The sequence below is a fragment of the Eptatretus burgeri genome, chromosome 10 (assembly GCF_056783735.1).
Source record: "Eptatretus burgeri isolate ZD-2024b chromosome 10, Ebu_testis_v1, whole genome shotgun sequence".
In the NCBI taxonomy this organism is placed as follows: Eukaryota; Metazoa; Chordata; class Myxini; order Myxiniformes; family Myxinidae; genus Eptatretus; species Eptatretus burgeri.
The window spans coordinates 58802788-58820041 of NC_140970.1; the positions used below are offsets into that span (position 1 = coordinate 58802788).

Consider the following 17254-nt stretch of genomic DNA (forward strand, 5'->3'; position numbering starts at 1 on the left):
CTTGAAATGCTGTATGACAGGAAAAGTCTTAAATGCCTTTGTTGGAATATTGGGATGTTTCCCAATTAGTCTGGCTCTTCTTGGATGCTAAACTGCAGTTCAAGCTGTCATATAAATACAAATACTATGGCATAGAGTTTGGTCGAGAAGGGTCAAAGATTCTGCCATTTTTATCTCAGTGTGAACTTAGGAAAATAAGTTTTGTCCACGTCAGTTATTGAGCATTCATTTGTGTGCAATGACTTATCATACGTGCAGCGTGTCTGTACGTTCTGGCAGGATTGTTTTTAAGTATGTGCGATTGTATTTGAGCAATGTAGGCTGGATTTGACTGTTGACCCGATTGTTTACACTGCCGCCATGGTGCAGGATGATCCATCAGTGTGCGCCCTGTCCATGGGGGGGGGGGGTCATTAAGCCGGAGGACGCGTCTGCCAGCACTGGTTGTTTGTAAATGTTAACAATCCAACTTTATTTTTCGCGAAGAGTAGGTGAGTTATGGACAGCACGCTGATCACACTCCAACTGCCTGACACCTTGAGTGGAACAGCAGCAGGTATGTGAAAGACTTGGGCCCAAGAAATATATATATATATATATATATATATATATATATATATATATATATATATATATATATATATATATATATATATATATATATATATATGTTTTCCACAATGGACCGCACAAGAAGGTGGTAACAGTTGGAGCAATTAAAAAAGTTGTAGAGATGTGCTTGGTCAGAATTTAAATAGTAATAATGAATAACTTTTGAAATGAATTCCACTTCTCAAAAGAAAATACAATTCGTGTTAATCAGTATCTTGTAAGGTTTTCACATGGTATTCAGTGAATTAATCACTGTAAAGTCAGTTCATTAATCACAGTGGTTAATCACTACAAAGCAATGTGATGCTCAAATCTTTGGAAACCATTGAGAAACAGACAAAAACATTGCTTAAAATATTTCTTTTGGCAGGAAACAGAAAACATTCTTGAAGTAGAACAGCACTCGGTGGAGTGTATATGTCCACCAGGCTGAACAGTTTACATTTTGTATCCCACTGAAATGCCGGATCTGAATCCGGACATTAACAAAAACCTAATTGGCTTGTTCTTGTCACCTACCAACTCATCCATCAAGTTTTGTCATAAATCGTCAACAAGTTTTTGAAACATCATGCTACTTGTCCTTTTTGGCGCTGTCTCTCAATGGTGAAGAATCACTTTAAAAATTTGGAAACTCATGTCCGGATCCGGATTCGAACCTTCACCAAAATTGAATAAAATCATCCTTGTCTTTCACCCAAACTGTCCAGCAAGTTTCTTCTGATAAGTCCTAACGGTTTGAGATATCGTGTTTTCGGCCCTATGACTCAATGGTGAAGAATCACTGAAAAATTCTTGGATACGGATCCGGATCTTCACCACAATCAAATCAATTTGGCCTTTTTACACACCCAACCTGTCCACCAAATTGCGTCAGAATCTGTGCACAACCTTTTGAGATATCCCGCTTGCAGACAGACAGACAAACAAACAGGGGTGAAAACATAACCTCCGTCCACCTTTGGTGAGGGAAATATACTGACAGGGCTCGACAGGGCTAATAGATATACTCACAGGGCGACTAGGGCTAATAGATATACTCACAGGGCTACTAGGGCTAATAGATATACTCACAAGGCTACTAGGGCTAATAGATATACTCACAGGGCTACTAGGGCTAATAGATATACTCACAGGGCTACTAGGGCTAATAGATATACTCACAGGGCTACTAGGGCTAATAGATATACTCACAGGGCTACTAGGGCTAATAGATATACTCACAGGGCTACTAGGGCTAATAGATATACTCACAGGGCTACTAGGGCTAATAGATATACTCACAGGGCTACTAGGGCTAATAGATATACTCACAGGGCTACTAGGGCTAATAGATATACTCACAGGGCTACTAGGGCTAATAGATATACTCACAGGGCTACTAGGGCTAATAGATATACTCACAGGGCTACTAGGGCTACTAGGGCTAATAGATATACTCACAGGGCTACTAGGGCTAATAGATATACTCACAGGGCTACTAGGGCTAATAGATATACTCACAGGGCTACTAGGGCTAATAGATATACTCACAGGGCTACTAGGGCTAATAGATATACTCACAGGGCTACTAGGGCTAATAGATATACTCACAGGGCTACTAGGGCTAATAGATATACTCACAGGGCTACTAGGGCTAATAGATATACTCACAGGGCTACTAGGGCTAATAGATATACTCACAGGGCTACTAGGGCTAATAGATATACTCACAGGGCTACTAGGGCTAATAGATATACTCACAGGGCTACTAGGGCTAATAGATATACTCACAAGGCTACTAGGGCTAATAGATATACTCACAGGGCTACTAGGGCTAATAGATATACTCACAGGGCTACTAGGGCTAATAGATATACTCACAGGGCTACTAGGGCTAATAGATATACTCACAGGGCTACTAGGGCTAATAGATATACTCACAGGGCTACTAGGGCTAATAGATATACTCACAAGGCTACTAGGGCTAATAGATATACTCACAGGGCTACTAGGGCTAATAGATATACTCACAAGGCTACTAGGGCTAATAGATATACTCACAGGGCTACTAGGGCTAATAGATATACTCACAGGGCTACTATGGCTAATAGATATACTCACAGGGCTACTAGGGCTAATAGATATACTCACAGGGCTACTAGGGCTAATAGATATACTCACAGGGCTACTAGGGCTAATAGATATACTCACAGGGCTACTAGGGCTAATAGATATACTCACAGGGCTACTAGGGCTAATAGATATACTCACAGGGCTACTAGGGCTAATAGATATACTCACAGGGCTACTAGGGCTAATAGATATACTCACAGGGCTACTAGGGCTAATAGATATACTCACAGGGCTACTAGGGCTAATAGATATACTCACAGGGCTACTAGGGCTAATAGATATACTCACAGGGCTACTAGGGCTAATAGATATACTCACAGGGCTACTAGGGCTAATAGATATACTCACAGGGCTACTAGGGCTAATAGATATACTCACAGGGCTACTAGGGCTAATAGATATACTCACAAGGCTACTAGGGCTAATAGATATACTCACAGGGCTACTATGGCTAATAGATATACTCACAGGGCTACTAGGGCTAATAGATATACTCACAGGGCTCGACAAAGGCTTCATTCACCTCACTGAGGATTCACTGTTTTTCAGTTTTATATACAGTATTAATATATATATATATATATATATATATATATATATATATATATATATATATATATATATATATATATATATCAAGTCAATTGGATGATAATTGGTGATTTATGTGACATTGAACTTTTGACCTATTTATCTCAAAAACAAAAAGGCTTCCAGTTTGTCCCAACCTCTACCAGGTAGTTACGTTTCATGAAGCTCTGAGTAAAATGTCACCTGGGGGCGATTGACATACAAACAGACAAACAGAATAAGAAATTTGTGAAATTTGATTTCGCAAGTAACAGACAGAAAGACAGACAACCATCAGGGGTGAAAACATAACCTAGGTCCACCTTCGGTGGTGAAGGTAATAAATTTAATATTTACTGTTTTGCATTATTGAGATGAATTGAAAGGCAGAACACATTCTATACACTTCTGTTTACTTCACTTTTCTATGTTTGCTTTATTTTGGTGAACTTAGAAAATGCAATTTACAAGTTCAAATCAATCATATAATCAAGAAATATCAAAGTAAATGGCAATGAATCTCACCTCATTGTTATTTGTTGTTCCTGAGCCAAACACATTTGACCCACTGTGATGGCTTCATGTTCACCAGTTGTAGAAAGGTTTCTTGATGTGACTGGAGTAGAAGCGGCATCAAAGCATGGCAACACTTTGGTTTTCATGGAAATCTGTAATCCTACAGGTAGGCCATAAGGAAAGCTAATGCGGTCATACTGGATTAAAGCAGAACTTGGACTATCGCCCTGCTGATTACTCTGGGGATTCTCAGAGTGGTAGATAGCTTGAGTTTGTGTGCTACACGAAGCAGCTGTGTGATGTGAAACTTGATGAACTGTGGATATTTGATTCGGAGTCTCAGCCATAGATAATGGCCATTTTAGGGCTCAGCAGAGTGATAGAAGTCGGGTATGAACCTAAAATGATTCCCTAAAGGCGAATTAATTTAATTAAAGTAATTCCCAAACAATGTTCCATGAATCACAATCTCAAGGTGTACACCCTTTGTATGGGTAACATGTTTTGGGGTGGGGAATGCAACTGTTTGAATTTGGAATAATGAAACACTACATCAGATGCTATTACCGGCCATATTTCATAAAGCATGTTGCATGTTCGTATGGAGTGAAAACTTTATGGTATGTGCTGGCAACGAGGCAAAGGATATCTGTCACATGAAATATGTCACCTTAACTGCACCCTTCCTCTCACATTTTATGGGCCACCGAAACACAGCATGTGCTGTATTCCATGGTGCTTTGAGTGGCAGTATTTAATGAAATCCAACAACGAAACGGGTAAATACAAGTTTCTGGATTCGTAGATAGGGCTGACAATAAGCTGCTGCCTGTCAATGAGCGTGTGATTAGTCACAGTGGGTCGGTTTAGTGACGGGTATCACTGTAACAGCCTCGTCTAGTTGACGGTAAGGAAGAAAGCCAAAGAGGTTAAAGAATCTACTTTTCTTTCTGAAAAATAAAACTGATGATTATTAATTCTGGAACAACAGGTGAGCAGGCTCAGGTCTCTTCATCAGGTTGGCAGGTATCTCTTCTGGGTCCTCATGATACCATTGTGGTTTCCTTGCATTCACTGCAAGCAAAACAAATGTGACAATCATAAGTGTGTGTGTGTGTGTGTGTGTGTGTGTGTGTGTGTGTGTGTGTGTGTGTGTGTGTGTGTGTGTGTGTGTGTGTGTGTGTGTGTGTGTGTGTGTGTGTGTGTAAGAGGAGATGACTTCGAAGCTCTCTGAATATTTCACTTTCTAACATGATTTCAATAATGAACAAGAAAACACTCAAGGGACATGCTGACTCATGCCGTTATGTTTCTCTTCTAATAAGTCATGGTTGTTTTGTGATTTGATTTTTACTATAACAAATATTTCAGAAGTGAAATAACTCTATGTAGAGATAGCAAATTCCTTCCATTCTGTTCATTCTCTTGTTGGGCTGGCAGGATGGCCTTGGTACAGGTACATTTTGATATAGACCTAGGTACATTCTGTTCATCCCTCAAGGTACACACACTCACCTCTCAGCTGTCTATGTAGTCTGGGTTACAATCTCGACCCAACTATAAAATTTGCCATCCTGGTGTTTCACAGGCAGGGTGATTCATCAATGTGTGTGCTGTCCCTTGGACGGACGTTAAGCGGGTGTCCCGTCTGCTGACATTAGTTGGTGGACGTTAAAGACCCCACTGCGTCCTTCGTGAAGAGTAGGCGAGCTATCGCCAGCATCCTGAACAAATTCCAGATTCCTGCGCTCACCTACAGAGGACATTGCATTCGTGGCACAGCTGTACCCTGAGCCAATGATGCTACCCCACAGCCTTGTGCTGCATATGAAAGAAGAAGATTCTCTTGTTACAATTTGTAGATTTAGTTTCTAATTCAGTCTTAGAATTTGTTGTTTTGGGCATTCATATTCAATTTTACCAAGAATGGCTCCTGACTTCACAATCAACAAGTGAAATCCTTCAATACAGCGCGTGTGGTGAAGCAAATGAGTACACTAATGTTAAAAGATGCAATTTATGCTCTTTCAGTTGAAAAACAATTAAAAAGCGTACTTAATATTTGAAATGTAAAAATCTTGTTATTATTGTGATAAGCACCTTTATATATAACAGAAGGAATGAAATCGTTCGATACAGCGTGGCAGGAGGCCACAAAATAATGATAGCATAAGAAGAACTTAGCTTTCAGCATTCGGCGATCGGCACGAAATGCGATGGTGGGCGGAAATGACGTCTTTCGGTCGTTCGTACATGAGAGGGGCGCGTTTCTTGTTTTTTTTTCCAAATCAAGCAATAAATTAAATGGTTTTCACATATATAACACATTAGTTTCACAAATTTCCATTGAAATACTCGGGTATTTCCGCCAATTCTCGCTATTTCCGTCTAAGTTACGCACTGCCATCTACCGGACGGCCCTCATTGGCTGTATTGAGGCATGTGGGGGGGGGAGGGGGGACAGGGGACACCAGAGACATGGTAGACACCGGGGACATTTCAAACTCGGTGCAATTGTATACAGCGCACGCGCTGTAAAAACTGCTTAGCCAATTTCCCTCAAATTTTATATACAGTACCTGCTTGGGGTACCCATCATGGACATGTCATGTGTGCAAAATAGATTTGGCCCCCCAACGTGATAAGAATAATGCATGGTGAGATGCAGACAAAAAGCAACAAGAGCAAAATAAAACAAGCATACTTCCTGATTGGAATGGCAGGAGACTCCTACGTTCGGGTATATATTAATATTTGTGAACTTTGTTGATACCTTTTTTTAACCAGAGAGTTGGTGTCAAAGCCACCCAATGCTCGCCTGTTTATACATTTATCGTTTTTAAAAGACTAGTCTAATAATATTTTTTTATAAAGCATTGCAGTGAAGTCTGATCCAAATAATTTTAAAGCAATATATGTATTTGTATATTGTAATCAGTAAAAAAATAGTGTGGTAGATAAAAACATTAGAAAGGAAATAACTTGCACCAAAAACTTTAACATTTTGACGCTGACGTTCACTCACGCTCATGCCGGGGGTATCGCTATAGCTCTCTGTTCTTCGAACAGGCGAGCTAAAAACTACCCCTCATTGCTTGACAGTCATTTCACTTACTCTGGCTTCTGATGTTGACTTTCTATCCCAGGTTATAGTGTCAGCTGTTTCTGACTGCTGTTGATCTGAATATAAATCACATGACCTGTGAAAGTCACCTCTCCCTCTCCACTGGACTTTTAGTGTGGAAGGAAAGACGAGCGGGTCAGTCTGTTATGGTTGGACCCGATACCGGAAAACTCCCGATCAACCCGAGCTCAAGCATATTTACATATTATAACACAAAAGGCAACCTTCTTGAGCTCTCTGTGCCTTCTTACACTTTCAGTGTGCTTCCTGTCTCCGCTCGGCTTGTGAGTATTGTATTGTGATCAACACGTCTGTGTGTTTGTCTCTTTGTATAGAGAATAACTCGACAATATGAGCAGCTAAAATTGCCATGTTTAGCAAAGAGCTTCTTAAATTGGGACAGGAATTTGGAATTTGGCATGGTTGTCGGCGATAGCTCACCTACTCTTCGCGAAGTACACCAGCGGATCTTTAACGACCACCATTCATGCTGGCTGAGGGGATGCCCAGTTTGCATCCATCCGATAGAGATGGTGCACACATTGATTAATAATCATGACTGCAACTCCAAGGTGACAGTTTATCGCTGGATCAGGATTCAAACCCAAGCTAGATCGCTCATCGGTGAGTGCGACAAGATTCATATTGTACACACAGATGCAAGTGTCCATATACGAACACACCGGCATGAGTAAATATATTCCTGTATAAAGTACTAAATTTAATTTTGTATTTTCTCCTGGTGAGCTCAAAGTTGAACTCATCTGAGACATTCCCAATATGAACATCTGTGCCAAATTTGGCGATTATAGCCGCTCTCGTTATCCAGTTATTCTGTCGACAAACAGACAAACTCACGGATGGGATCATCGCCACACTCACATGGTGTGATTAACAACTAATGTTCGGGGACCATAAAATTTCAAATTTGTTCATCATGAACCTTTAAGTCCAAAATGGAATTGTCAGTCTATGCTGGCCCTTACGTGTGGAAGGAAATAGTGCATGTCTTGAGAGTAAAGTTGAAATAACAAAACATGACGTCAACAAGCAGCATGAAACCATCATGACCAGCTTCCTCAGAGATACAGAAAAAGCCACATGCTAAATCCAAAGCAAACTGCAAAGCCTTTGCCTATTTCATCAAACCGTTTTCATTTCCTCTTTTATGTTACTTTTCATGACTGAATTTTAAAGATTTTAAATTTTATTTTATGAAAAATCAATATTTCTGTATTGTTGGACTTGATGCAGAAACAATGAAGCTAAGTTAATATGGGGGAAAAAAACCAACATATTCAGACACAGCGAAACCAAAATGTCCAAATTGATGAAAAACGATGAGCACTTAAGTTACAACAAGTTTGGACAGAAGCAATGAACAGGTGCCAAAAATCCGCAGCATGTCTGGCAGGATTCCCGTGAGATTGTGCATTCATTTTTGGCACGTTTGTATGCGGCGCTAGATTGCTCCGTTCCTGTGGCCCAGACACCTGCAGCATGTGTTACAGCACATTTGCCGAGACTCTCCTTGGCAGATCATTCCTACAAATGGTGCTGCCCATCGTGGGGGCACATAGATAAGCACAGAAACGCAGCAATGCATGAACGTGCTAAATATAAGGTGCGCCATCCAGAGAATGTGCCTGCCACTTGGTGACAGTGCCCTCTGCTATTTGCACCAAAGAGTGTTGATATTAGTAATCCCCTTGCAGCGATCAAATTATGTTTCAAAGTGAAAGGCTTGAGGTGACCTTGAGTGTCAATTTATCCAAGATCATGTTGATTGAAACTGAACCTGTTACTTCTGCTACCGAAGGTGGATGGATGTTATGTATTCACTCCTGCTTGTCTGTCTTTGAGCAGGATATCTTAAAAAAGTTATGGACGGATTCGGACAAAACTTTGTGGACAGGTTGGGTGTGTGAGAAGGATGAATTGATTCAATTTTGGAGAAGATCCAGATTTTTTTTTTAAAGAGATTCCTCACCATTGAGAGATAGAGGGCCAAAAATGAAATATAGCACAATATCTCAAAAAGTGATGGACAAGTTATGATAAAACTTGGTGGATAAGTTGGTTGGGTGACAAGAAGAAGCCGATTCGATTTTGGTTCAAGTCCGGATCCAGATCTGGCCTATCAGTCGGATACTAAACGTAAACTGTTCAGCCTCGCAGAGGTATGCGCTCCACAGAGTACCGTTCTAGTTTTATTAATGTCGTGCAATAATAGCCGGTAATGTGGAGCGTGTTGTCAATGTTAAGTGCTGAGCATTCATTCCGTTCCGACAGCAAAACTCATTTTATTGTATTTATCTCAGCAGGTTCGACATGCCTTCTTTCAAATGTACTTCCATTTCTTCTGATTTGATACAAAAACTTCCCGTAAGACTTTTGGTGTTCACATATTGGTACTTCACTGAAGATGCTGAGATTCCAGGTTCAAATCCTGCATGCTGTGTTGATTTGTTCATTGTTTCTTAATATCCTTGTTGTTCAAGCAAAAGTCCATCGACGTATCCTAATGCCCATGTCCTGCTTGTAATATGTGTACAAGCTCCTCTGTGAGGTTTAGATTATTGTTGAAAGAAATCTTCTACATCTCCATTCATTTTCAGAGATGGTTATTTTCCAGATTTGAAACTTTGCAATTGTTCATTCCTGTTCGGAAAATATCAACAAAGGCCGTTATGAGTTTCCACAATTTTCAGACTGGGCTAAACAACAACAACAAAAATTATAACCGTTAGTGCCTTCGTACCCTTTCATTTTGGCTAACACATATTCCAATTGTCCAAATGGCAGCCGTTGCTCCATCTGTCACCCAGCTAAGAATCCTCAGATTTGGAGGATTTCCAAGCACTGATACAGTGCAGCTGCAAAAGTCTTCTTAATTTCCATGCTCAGTTCGCTAATATGTAGTGGAATGCTTGTGGGATGTGCGCTCTGCATTCATTGGAGGCAAGATAGACCCCTCAATGTTGAGAACCTTTAGCCTGGATCAAGCATGGAGCTAAAACATATACAATATGAGAAAGTCCCTGAAGAGTTCCCAAGGCGCCAGTTGTACAAGCGGAACATTCATTGCCTGTTGTGAATGCAAAGACTGCCTGTACTGTCTCTCTCTTCCTGTTGTTTCCCACACCTATATTCTTTATTCCCCTCCTTTTCCGTCCCCACTTCCTTCACCTCTTTTTTAATGATGGTTGATTTTTCTTTTATGATGATGAAATATCTCTCTCTCTCTGTCCCTCTCTCTGTCCCTCTCTCTCTCTCTCTGACATATTTGCTCAAATTTCCCCATATGTCATGTGGTGTCACATTTTACAGACCCAGCCAAAAAGCTGCATTGATTTTGTCTTGTTAATGTAACCTTAAGGCAAAAACACATGTCGAAGACACATGCCAAAATGCTGGCTTGCAAGCTTCCTCTTTGGAATTATCGTTGTTATCAATTCAAAGAATTGAGAACTTCAAATTAATAACCACAGTGATCTGCTGTTCAATGGGATGAAAAGGACAGATATGTCTTTCTCTCTTTCAATTTCATTGATGGCGAACAAAAAGCACACTCCTTATATATTCTCACCATTGTGGGAAGTCTGCCTGTGAGATGAAATTATGATGGTAACCCAAACTCTTCATACCTTTCAAGCCCATTTATGTAAATTACAGGAATGACTTTTCATCATATACAATGGGTTACCTTTTTCTAAATGTTAAAGTTTGTCCATGTTTCAGACACCACAATGAACAATGGGTTGCCTTTATCTTATCCTAAACGACTACAAACTAACATGAAGTTCTGTCATTGCATATAAGCATATGCATGGGTTGTAAACCCTTCACCCCAATGTAACAATCAAAACGACAACCTGGCATTCTTATTCTTCTTCGCTGCACAGAGAAATATGTACATTAAAAGACTAAAGGACACATACAATAGGAGGCCGATGCTGGGAGCTCCTCTTCTGTAATTAACTTTGATGACAAATGGACAGTTTAGGAGCTTCTGCATTAGCCCGAGCAGGCAGAGATAATGGGGAGGGGTGGGAGGGAGTAGGGGTGGAGGAGTGAGGCTGCATGAAAGAAGGTGACTAAAGAGAGTAACATCACCCAGACTATTATTCCAGGAACATCCACTCACACCTCTAACTTTGGATGGGTGAACACCGATGTCTCCAGCCAGAAATCTTCACCTCCAACACACTCCTGCTCTGGCCTTGGCCCCAATGTACTCCAACCTCTTTTTCCTCTCTTACCTCTCTTCCCCATCATTCCTCTCATCTCTCTCTCTCTCTCTCTCTCTCTCTCTCTCTCTCTCTCTCTCTCTCTCTCTCTCTCTCTCTCTCTCTCTCTCTCTCTCTCTCTCTCTCTCTCTCTCTCTCTCTCTCTCTCTCTCTCTCTCTCTCTCTCTCTCTCTCTCTCTCTCTCTCTCTCTCTCTCTCTCTCTCTCTCTCTCTCTCTCTCTCTCTCTCTCTCTCTCTCTCTCTACCACTGCATGTTGTGAAAGAGCAAATCCATTCACTCAAGTCACCCTGCCAGTGCCAGCAAATGAGAAGGTCCAACCTGACCTTAATATAAGGCCCAGTCACACCTTGACGTTTTAGCCAGCTTATGCCGATTTTTGGAAAATTTGTCTAAAACGCTGGTACACGTCGAATACGTTATGGGTAAGTTTTGATAACATTGAGAGCACGCTGAAAAACACTGCCATACGTCGTTGTACGCTGGCTTTAAACGTTGTACTTTTCGGTTCTCCTTTAAATTTTCCATGCTTGAAATTTTAAGACTTATGCCAGCGTATGACTCACACGTTCCGCATAACGCTGGCCATAAGTTGTAGGCACGTTACGCGATCGTTGACACACGTCGACACACGTTACTTGAAAGTTACTCATAAGTCGAAACACGTCGAGGTAATGTTTAGCGTACCCGAAACTTATTTCTAACCTATGAGTAACGTGTTGTACTCACGTTACGCGATCGGTGACAAACATCGACACACGTTACATGTAAGGTTCTCATAAGTCGAAACACATCAAGGTAATGGTTAGCGTCAGTGTTCCAGACTTCCTGGTTTTATTATTTTTACCTTCGCATTCTGCGAAAGGTTATGTTTTGGTCGGCGTGTATTTATTTATTTATTTTTTTGTAATCTTGTGATTCGTATAACTCAAAAAGTACTAAACCGAATTGCATGAAATCTGGTGGGATGATTGGTTATTTGCCAGGAAGCATTCGATTAGATTTTGGGATCGTTCGGGTCAAAGGTCAAGGTCAAGGTCACGAAAAGGTCAAAATCGTCTTTTTACGATAACACGGTCAATTTTTATTCAATTTGCATGCAACTAACGACAAAATGTTCAAAATTCAACGCCTCATCTTGTGATATGCAATATGACACAATGACGCCCATACTCTTGATACCGGTTAGGGGTCAAAGGTCAGGGGGGTCACGACCTTGAAAAATATGCGGCTTTTGTCATAACGCGGTCAATTCTTGTCCGCTTTACATGAACCCAGCACCAAAATGTTCAGAATTTAATGCCCAATCTTGTGACACAATGACGTCATAACACATGTCACCGGTTGGGGTAAAATGTCGGGGGGGGGGTCACGCCCTTGAAAAATATGCGGTTTTCGGCATAACTCAGTCAATTCTTATTCGATTTGCATGAAACCAGCATCAAACGAGATTACCTTCTCTTGTTGAAACGTTGTATTCACCGAGCTTGCGAGTGAAGACTCGCCAAAACGACGTGAGTTGATTGTTGTTTAGTCCGTAGCCCCCGAAAGTCGGGGGGGGGGTCATGACATTATAGATATGTGGTTTGTGTCATAAGACCATTCATATGAAACCAGTTCCCCACACTCATACCAAGAACAAAAAAAGTAGTGGCGGTGAAGGTATGCGCTCTATGAGTGCCCGTTCTAGTTATTTTTATTTTTCTTCCTTCCTTCAGTATGATGGTGATTTTGACACTTCCATTTCTAGTGCGGTTATAATATAATATAATTAATAGGCTGCTGCTCAACGATTTAAATGATAACCGCACTGTACAATGAACAGCGTCATACCGAAGAAAAAAAAAACCGGGAGTCTGGAACTCTGACGCTAACCATTACCTTGACGTGTTTCGACTTATGAGTTCCTTTCAAGTAACGTGTATCGATGTATCTCAACGATCGCATATCGTGCGTACAACTTATTCCCATCGCATGCGGAGCGTGTGTCATACGGCAAGTACGTCGTAAAATTTTCAACATGTTTAAAATTACAAGACGTACTCCATTTAATACGACGTATGATAGCGTACTTTAGCGTTCCATTCACGCATACCAAACTTACCCATACCGTATTCGACGTGCACCACCGTTTTAGACGCATTTTTCAGAGGTCGGCATACGCTGGCAAGATCGCCAAGGTGTGACTGCGATGTTGACACTTCCATTTCTGCGGCGGTTATGATTTGAATCGTTGTGCGGCAGGCTTTCCATAACCTACGCCACGTCATCGTCGGCGATGCGTGCAACGCACTATGCCTAAGTTAGACTATCGTTGGGCATAGGTTGTGAAGGCCGACAACAGGTTCAGCATTCGTTGGTATAAGTTATCTATAACACAACGAAACGTTCTGTGTCCGTTTCTAATACGTTATACATAGGACCAAGTCGTTATGAATACGTCCGAATCTTTTAAAAAAACATCAAAAGTTCAACGTAAGCCAGCGTTTTACATACATTTTAATACGTTGCCATTGCTGGCTAAAACGTCAAGGTGTGACTGGGCCTTTAACAATGTGGTTCTTTTGTTCTCCTTCCCCAGCACCTTCCACACCATTCTATAATTTTCCACATACCATAATTTTACTTTTCCTTCGATACAAAGTTGAGGCTTGTGGAGCAGTTGGAACATTTGATGGATCAGGATGTAACAGAAGAACATGTTACAGAATGTAACAAAATAGAGGGAGACGGATAAATAATAGAGGGGCAGATTAATTCAGTATCCCACAAGAATCTTTCAGTTGATGGTACAAGCTCCAAATTTGGTATACATGTGCTCCAGGACCCATTCTCTCAGAAAAGTACGTTACCCACGTTGAAAAACAAAATGGCCGCCATTTTTCAAGATGGCCATCTCATAAAATAGGAAAAAAAGGGTTTTCAGTGCTAAACGTCTATAAATAGGAACATGCTATTGATCCAAATGTTAAATAGATTGTATTTTGACTGGAGAAATATATTTTGGCACTAATATTCGAAAATGGTTACCAGTTTTCAAGATGGCGGCCATTGCATGACTTAAAATGAGTACTTTTGTAGCTGTCTTACAAAATTATCACAGATATTGCTGGGCAACATCTGTGATCATGTATTGAGGTGATGCAGTCAAGCTCTATTACATTATGTGAATAAGAGTGATGTTAAAGCACAACCAGGGCACACTGGTGACATCACTAGTGTGAGACTCAGCATGGGGTTCAGTGTCGGCTTATAGTGTACTTCTTGTAGCTGGAGTTTACTAACCTAAACTGTAGTTTGTAGTATACTTGAGTGTCCCAAATGCTATCTAATAAGCCCCTGTATATATTTCAGCTAGAAGGATAGCTTGTTGTAGTATTACACTATTAGATAGCCATGCCTGAATTGACAGGATGTGCCAGCGCGGGAGAGCCGAGCCAAGGGTAACGGGGCTTCAGTTACCTGGAATGTGTACAGATCGCACGGGACTTGGCACTGGATGAACGATCGGGCTAGGTGTAGGGCATTTGTATGTATGAACCTAGTTGTATCCCATATCTCAATGTGCTTATGTATTTTGTATGGTGAGGTGGTAAAAGGATAAACCTTCAGCCTTAACCTGTTCAATATGTCCACTAATAATCCGTTGAGTTGTACTCCTAAAACTGACTGGAGGAAGTGTTGCCTCTGTCAGACTGATACAAAAGAAGAGTTGAAGTCTCCCCCAACCCGTTATGAGTGTAGTTCTGATGGTTATTCCATGATAGCAAAAAACCTACCACAATTTCAGGCAATCCACCAGTTACCGATCAGGTTAGACCCATCCAGATTGGATGAAGGAGGTGGTATTGAGGATACACTGAAGCGAAATAGTGCGAAGTACCACCAAAATTGTCACAAAATGTTTGACAGCTATAAACTTGAGCGTGCCACTAAAAGAGCAGCTGAAATTCAAAATGATCCAGGAGAAGGGCACTCAAAAATGTGAAGAACTAGCATGGAAGTGCAACGGTGTTTCCTATGTGAAAAGATACAACCAAAGTCAAAGTTGCGACAAGCCATGACCATGCAGCTAAATGAGAGGCTTAATGAATGTGCTTGCAATCTTAATGATGGCAAGCTTTTGGCTGTCTTGAGCAGTGGAGATGTGATTGCCCTGGAACTGAAATACCACTGCTCTTGCTTAACAGCTCTGTATCATAGAGAGAGGGCACACATTGCAGCCAAGAACAAAGAAAAAGTCCAGTCATCCCAAGAAAAGGAAGTCTTCCCTTTGGTGTTCTCTGAACTTCTTACATATGTCATTGAGACAAGAAACAGCAGTGATGGGCCTGTTTCGTTTCGACTTGCACTATGTATGACAAGAACAGCACTATGGACAAAGTTGATGAGGCAAGACTGGACTTGTTCGCTCGGAAGCAAAGGTCTTATGATGCCATTCCACCAACAAGCGCAGCTCTCATACAGCATGTCAAACGGTCTGCCTACCAAGCAGGCTGCATATGGGGCCAGGCAACAGTGTGCAAAATGCAAACTGAAAGCCCTGATAACTGGGGGTGGCAGAAAGATGGTGAGGTCTGGCAAGTCTTTTGGATGACCCTTCCACCCATTGCCCAGAGTTGTCAGCAGTTAACAACATGTGGCTGCAAGACGGAATGCCGAGGGCGATTAAAATGCTATCGCTTCAGTCTCAAGTGTACACAGTTGTGTGCATGCAAATGTGAGGGCTAAATGATTGACTAATCCACCACGTGAATCAAAAGATAATAATTTCCTGCTGTATATGCTATATTATTCTTCATTTTTTTTCTTTTTGCAAAATGTAGCGCTAAAAGAGCCTGTTGTCATTTAATTCCGGCCATATCATCTTAGTTTTCAATAATTACGATTTTGTAAGTGCAGAAATGGATTTTTCGAACTCAAAAACATATATTTCGATGCATAGAACATTAAAATAGCATTATTCCATCAAAATTTAGCTCAAACACAGATTCAAACCACTTCAAATGGCGGCCATCTTGAAAAATTGCGGCCATTTTGTTTTTCAACGTGGGTAATGTACTTTTCTGAGAGAATAGGTCCTGGAGCACATGTATACCAAATTTGGTGCTTGTACCACCAAGTGAAAGATTATTTCAGTAATCTGCTGCACTATAAGGGATGAGGGGAAGAATAAAGGGTAGGGGAAGACACACAGGGTTGACAAGATGGATACAGAAGCAAACTCTCAGGAAGGAAAAACTGGAAACTTAGAAAGAGATGGGCTTGGAGAGGGTTAATGGTGGTAGAAAAAAATCATGGTTTTGGATGGGGGCTGATCTGAGATGGTGGTGAACAGTTGTCTTGAAGACCGAGATGGAAGAATGAGGTTTATGAGAATGTGGAAGTTTGTTCCACAAGCAGAAAAGAAGAGGAATGAATGAGTGGAAGTGAGCAGTGATTCTGCTTTTTGAAAGTTTCACCAGAAGGAGGTTGCTAGCAGACCGTGTGCGCCCTGCAGAAACTTGCGGGGACAAAACACGGAAAGAGCAGAAGGTGCAAGACCAAAAATGAGGTGGTAGAAGACAGAGAGGCCACCAACCTGTCTGTGATGTGAAAGTGATATCCCCAGACTCAGCTCCATTGCAGGAGATTCCAATGATATTGAAGGCTTGGTTTCCACAGTGTCATGCTGAGCAAGGTATGAGATAGGGGGGGGGGCAGCCTAGAGGGGAGAGCAGTGCTTCATCAAGTTGCAAATGAAGGCCTTGTAGATGGATAAGAGTTCATATGAGCTTTTCCCAAGATATAAGAAATATGGTTTTCCCAAGAGAGATCATGGCTGATAGTGAAACCCAGGAGTTTGAGTGACTGAAGTTCCTCAATAGATTGTTTAAAAAGTCGATGGAATGGTTTGCCAGACGGTCCTTTCAGAGAGAGACAGAGTGAGAGTGTCAAGATATAAAGACATATTCCAGGTGTTTGACGAGATTGTGATTCTCTCAAGTATTGCAACTGTGACATCATTTAATGTCCAGTCGTTAGCATAGATGACAGAGTGTAATGCATTCAAGAAGTTTACATGAGATT

General features: G+C 41.2%; 1 protein-coding gene across 4 annotated transcripts in view; it reads right to left on the reverse strand.

Moving 5' to 3' along the window:
- The window catches only part of LOC147018659 (rho GTPase-activating protein 7-like), a 315962-nt gene that overhangs the window by 236399 nt on the left and 62309 nt on the right, over positions 1–17254 (reverse strand). For 3 of the 4 annotated variants that reach the window (XM_085898557.1, XM_085898556.1, XM_085898558.1), the window contains exon 2: positions 3823–4887. The exons of the other annotated variant lie outside the window; for it this stretch is intronic. In XM_085898557.1, coding sequence (XP_085754683.1) covers positions 3823–4160 — 338 coding nt within the window. In that variant the 5' untranslated portion in view covers positions 4161–4887. The remainder of the gene's footprint in view (positions 1–3822; positions 4888–17254) is intronic. 4 annotated transcript variants of the gene reach the window in all.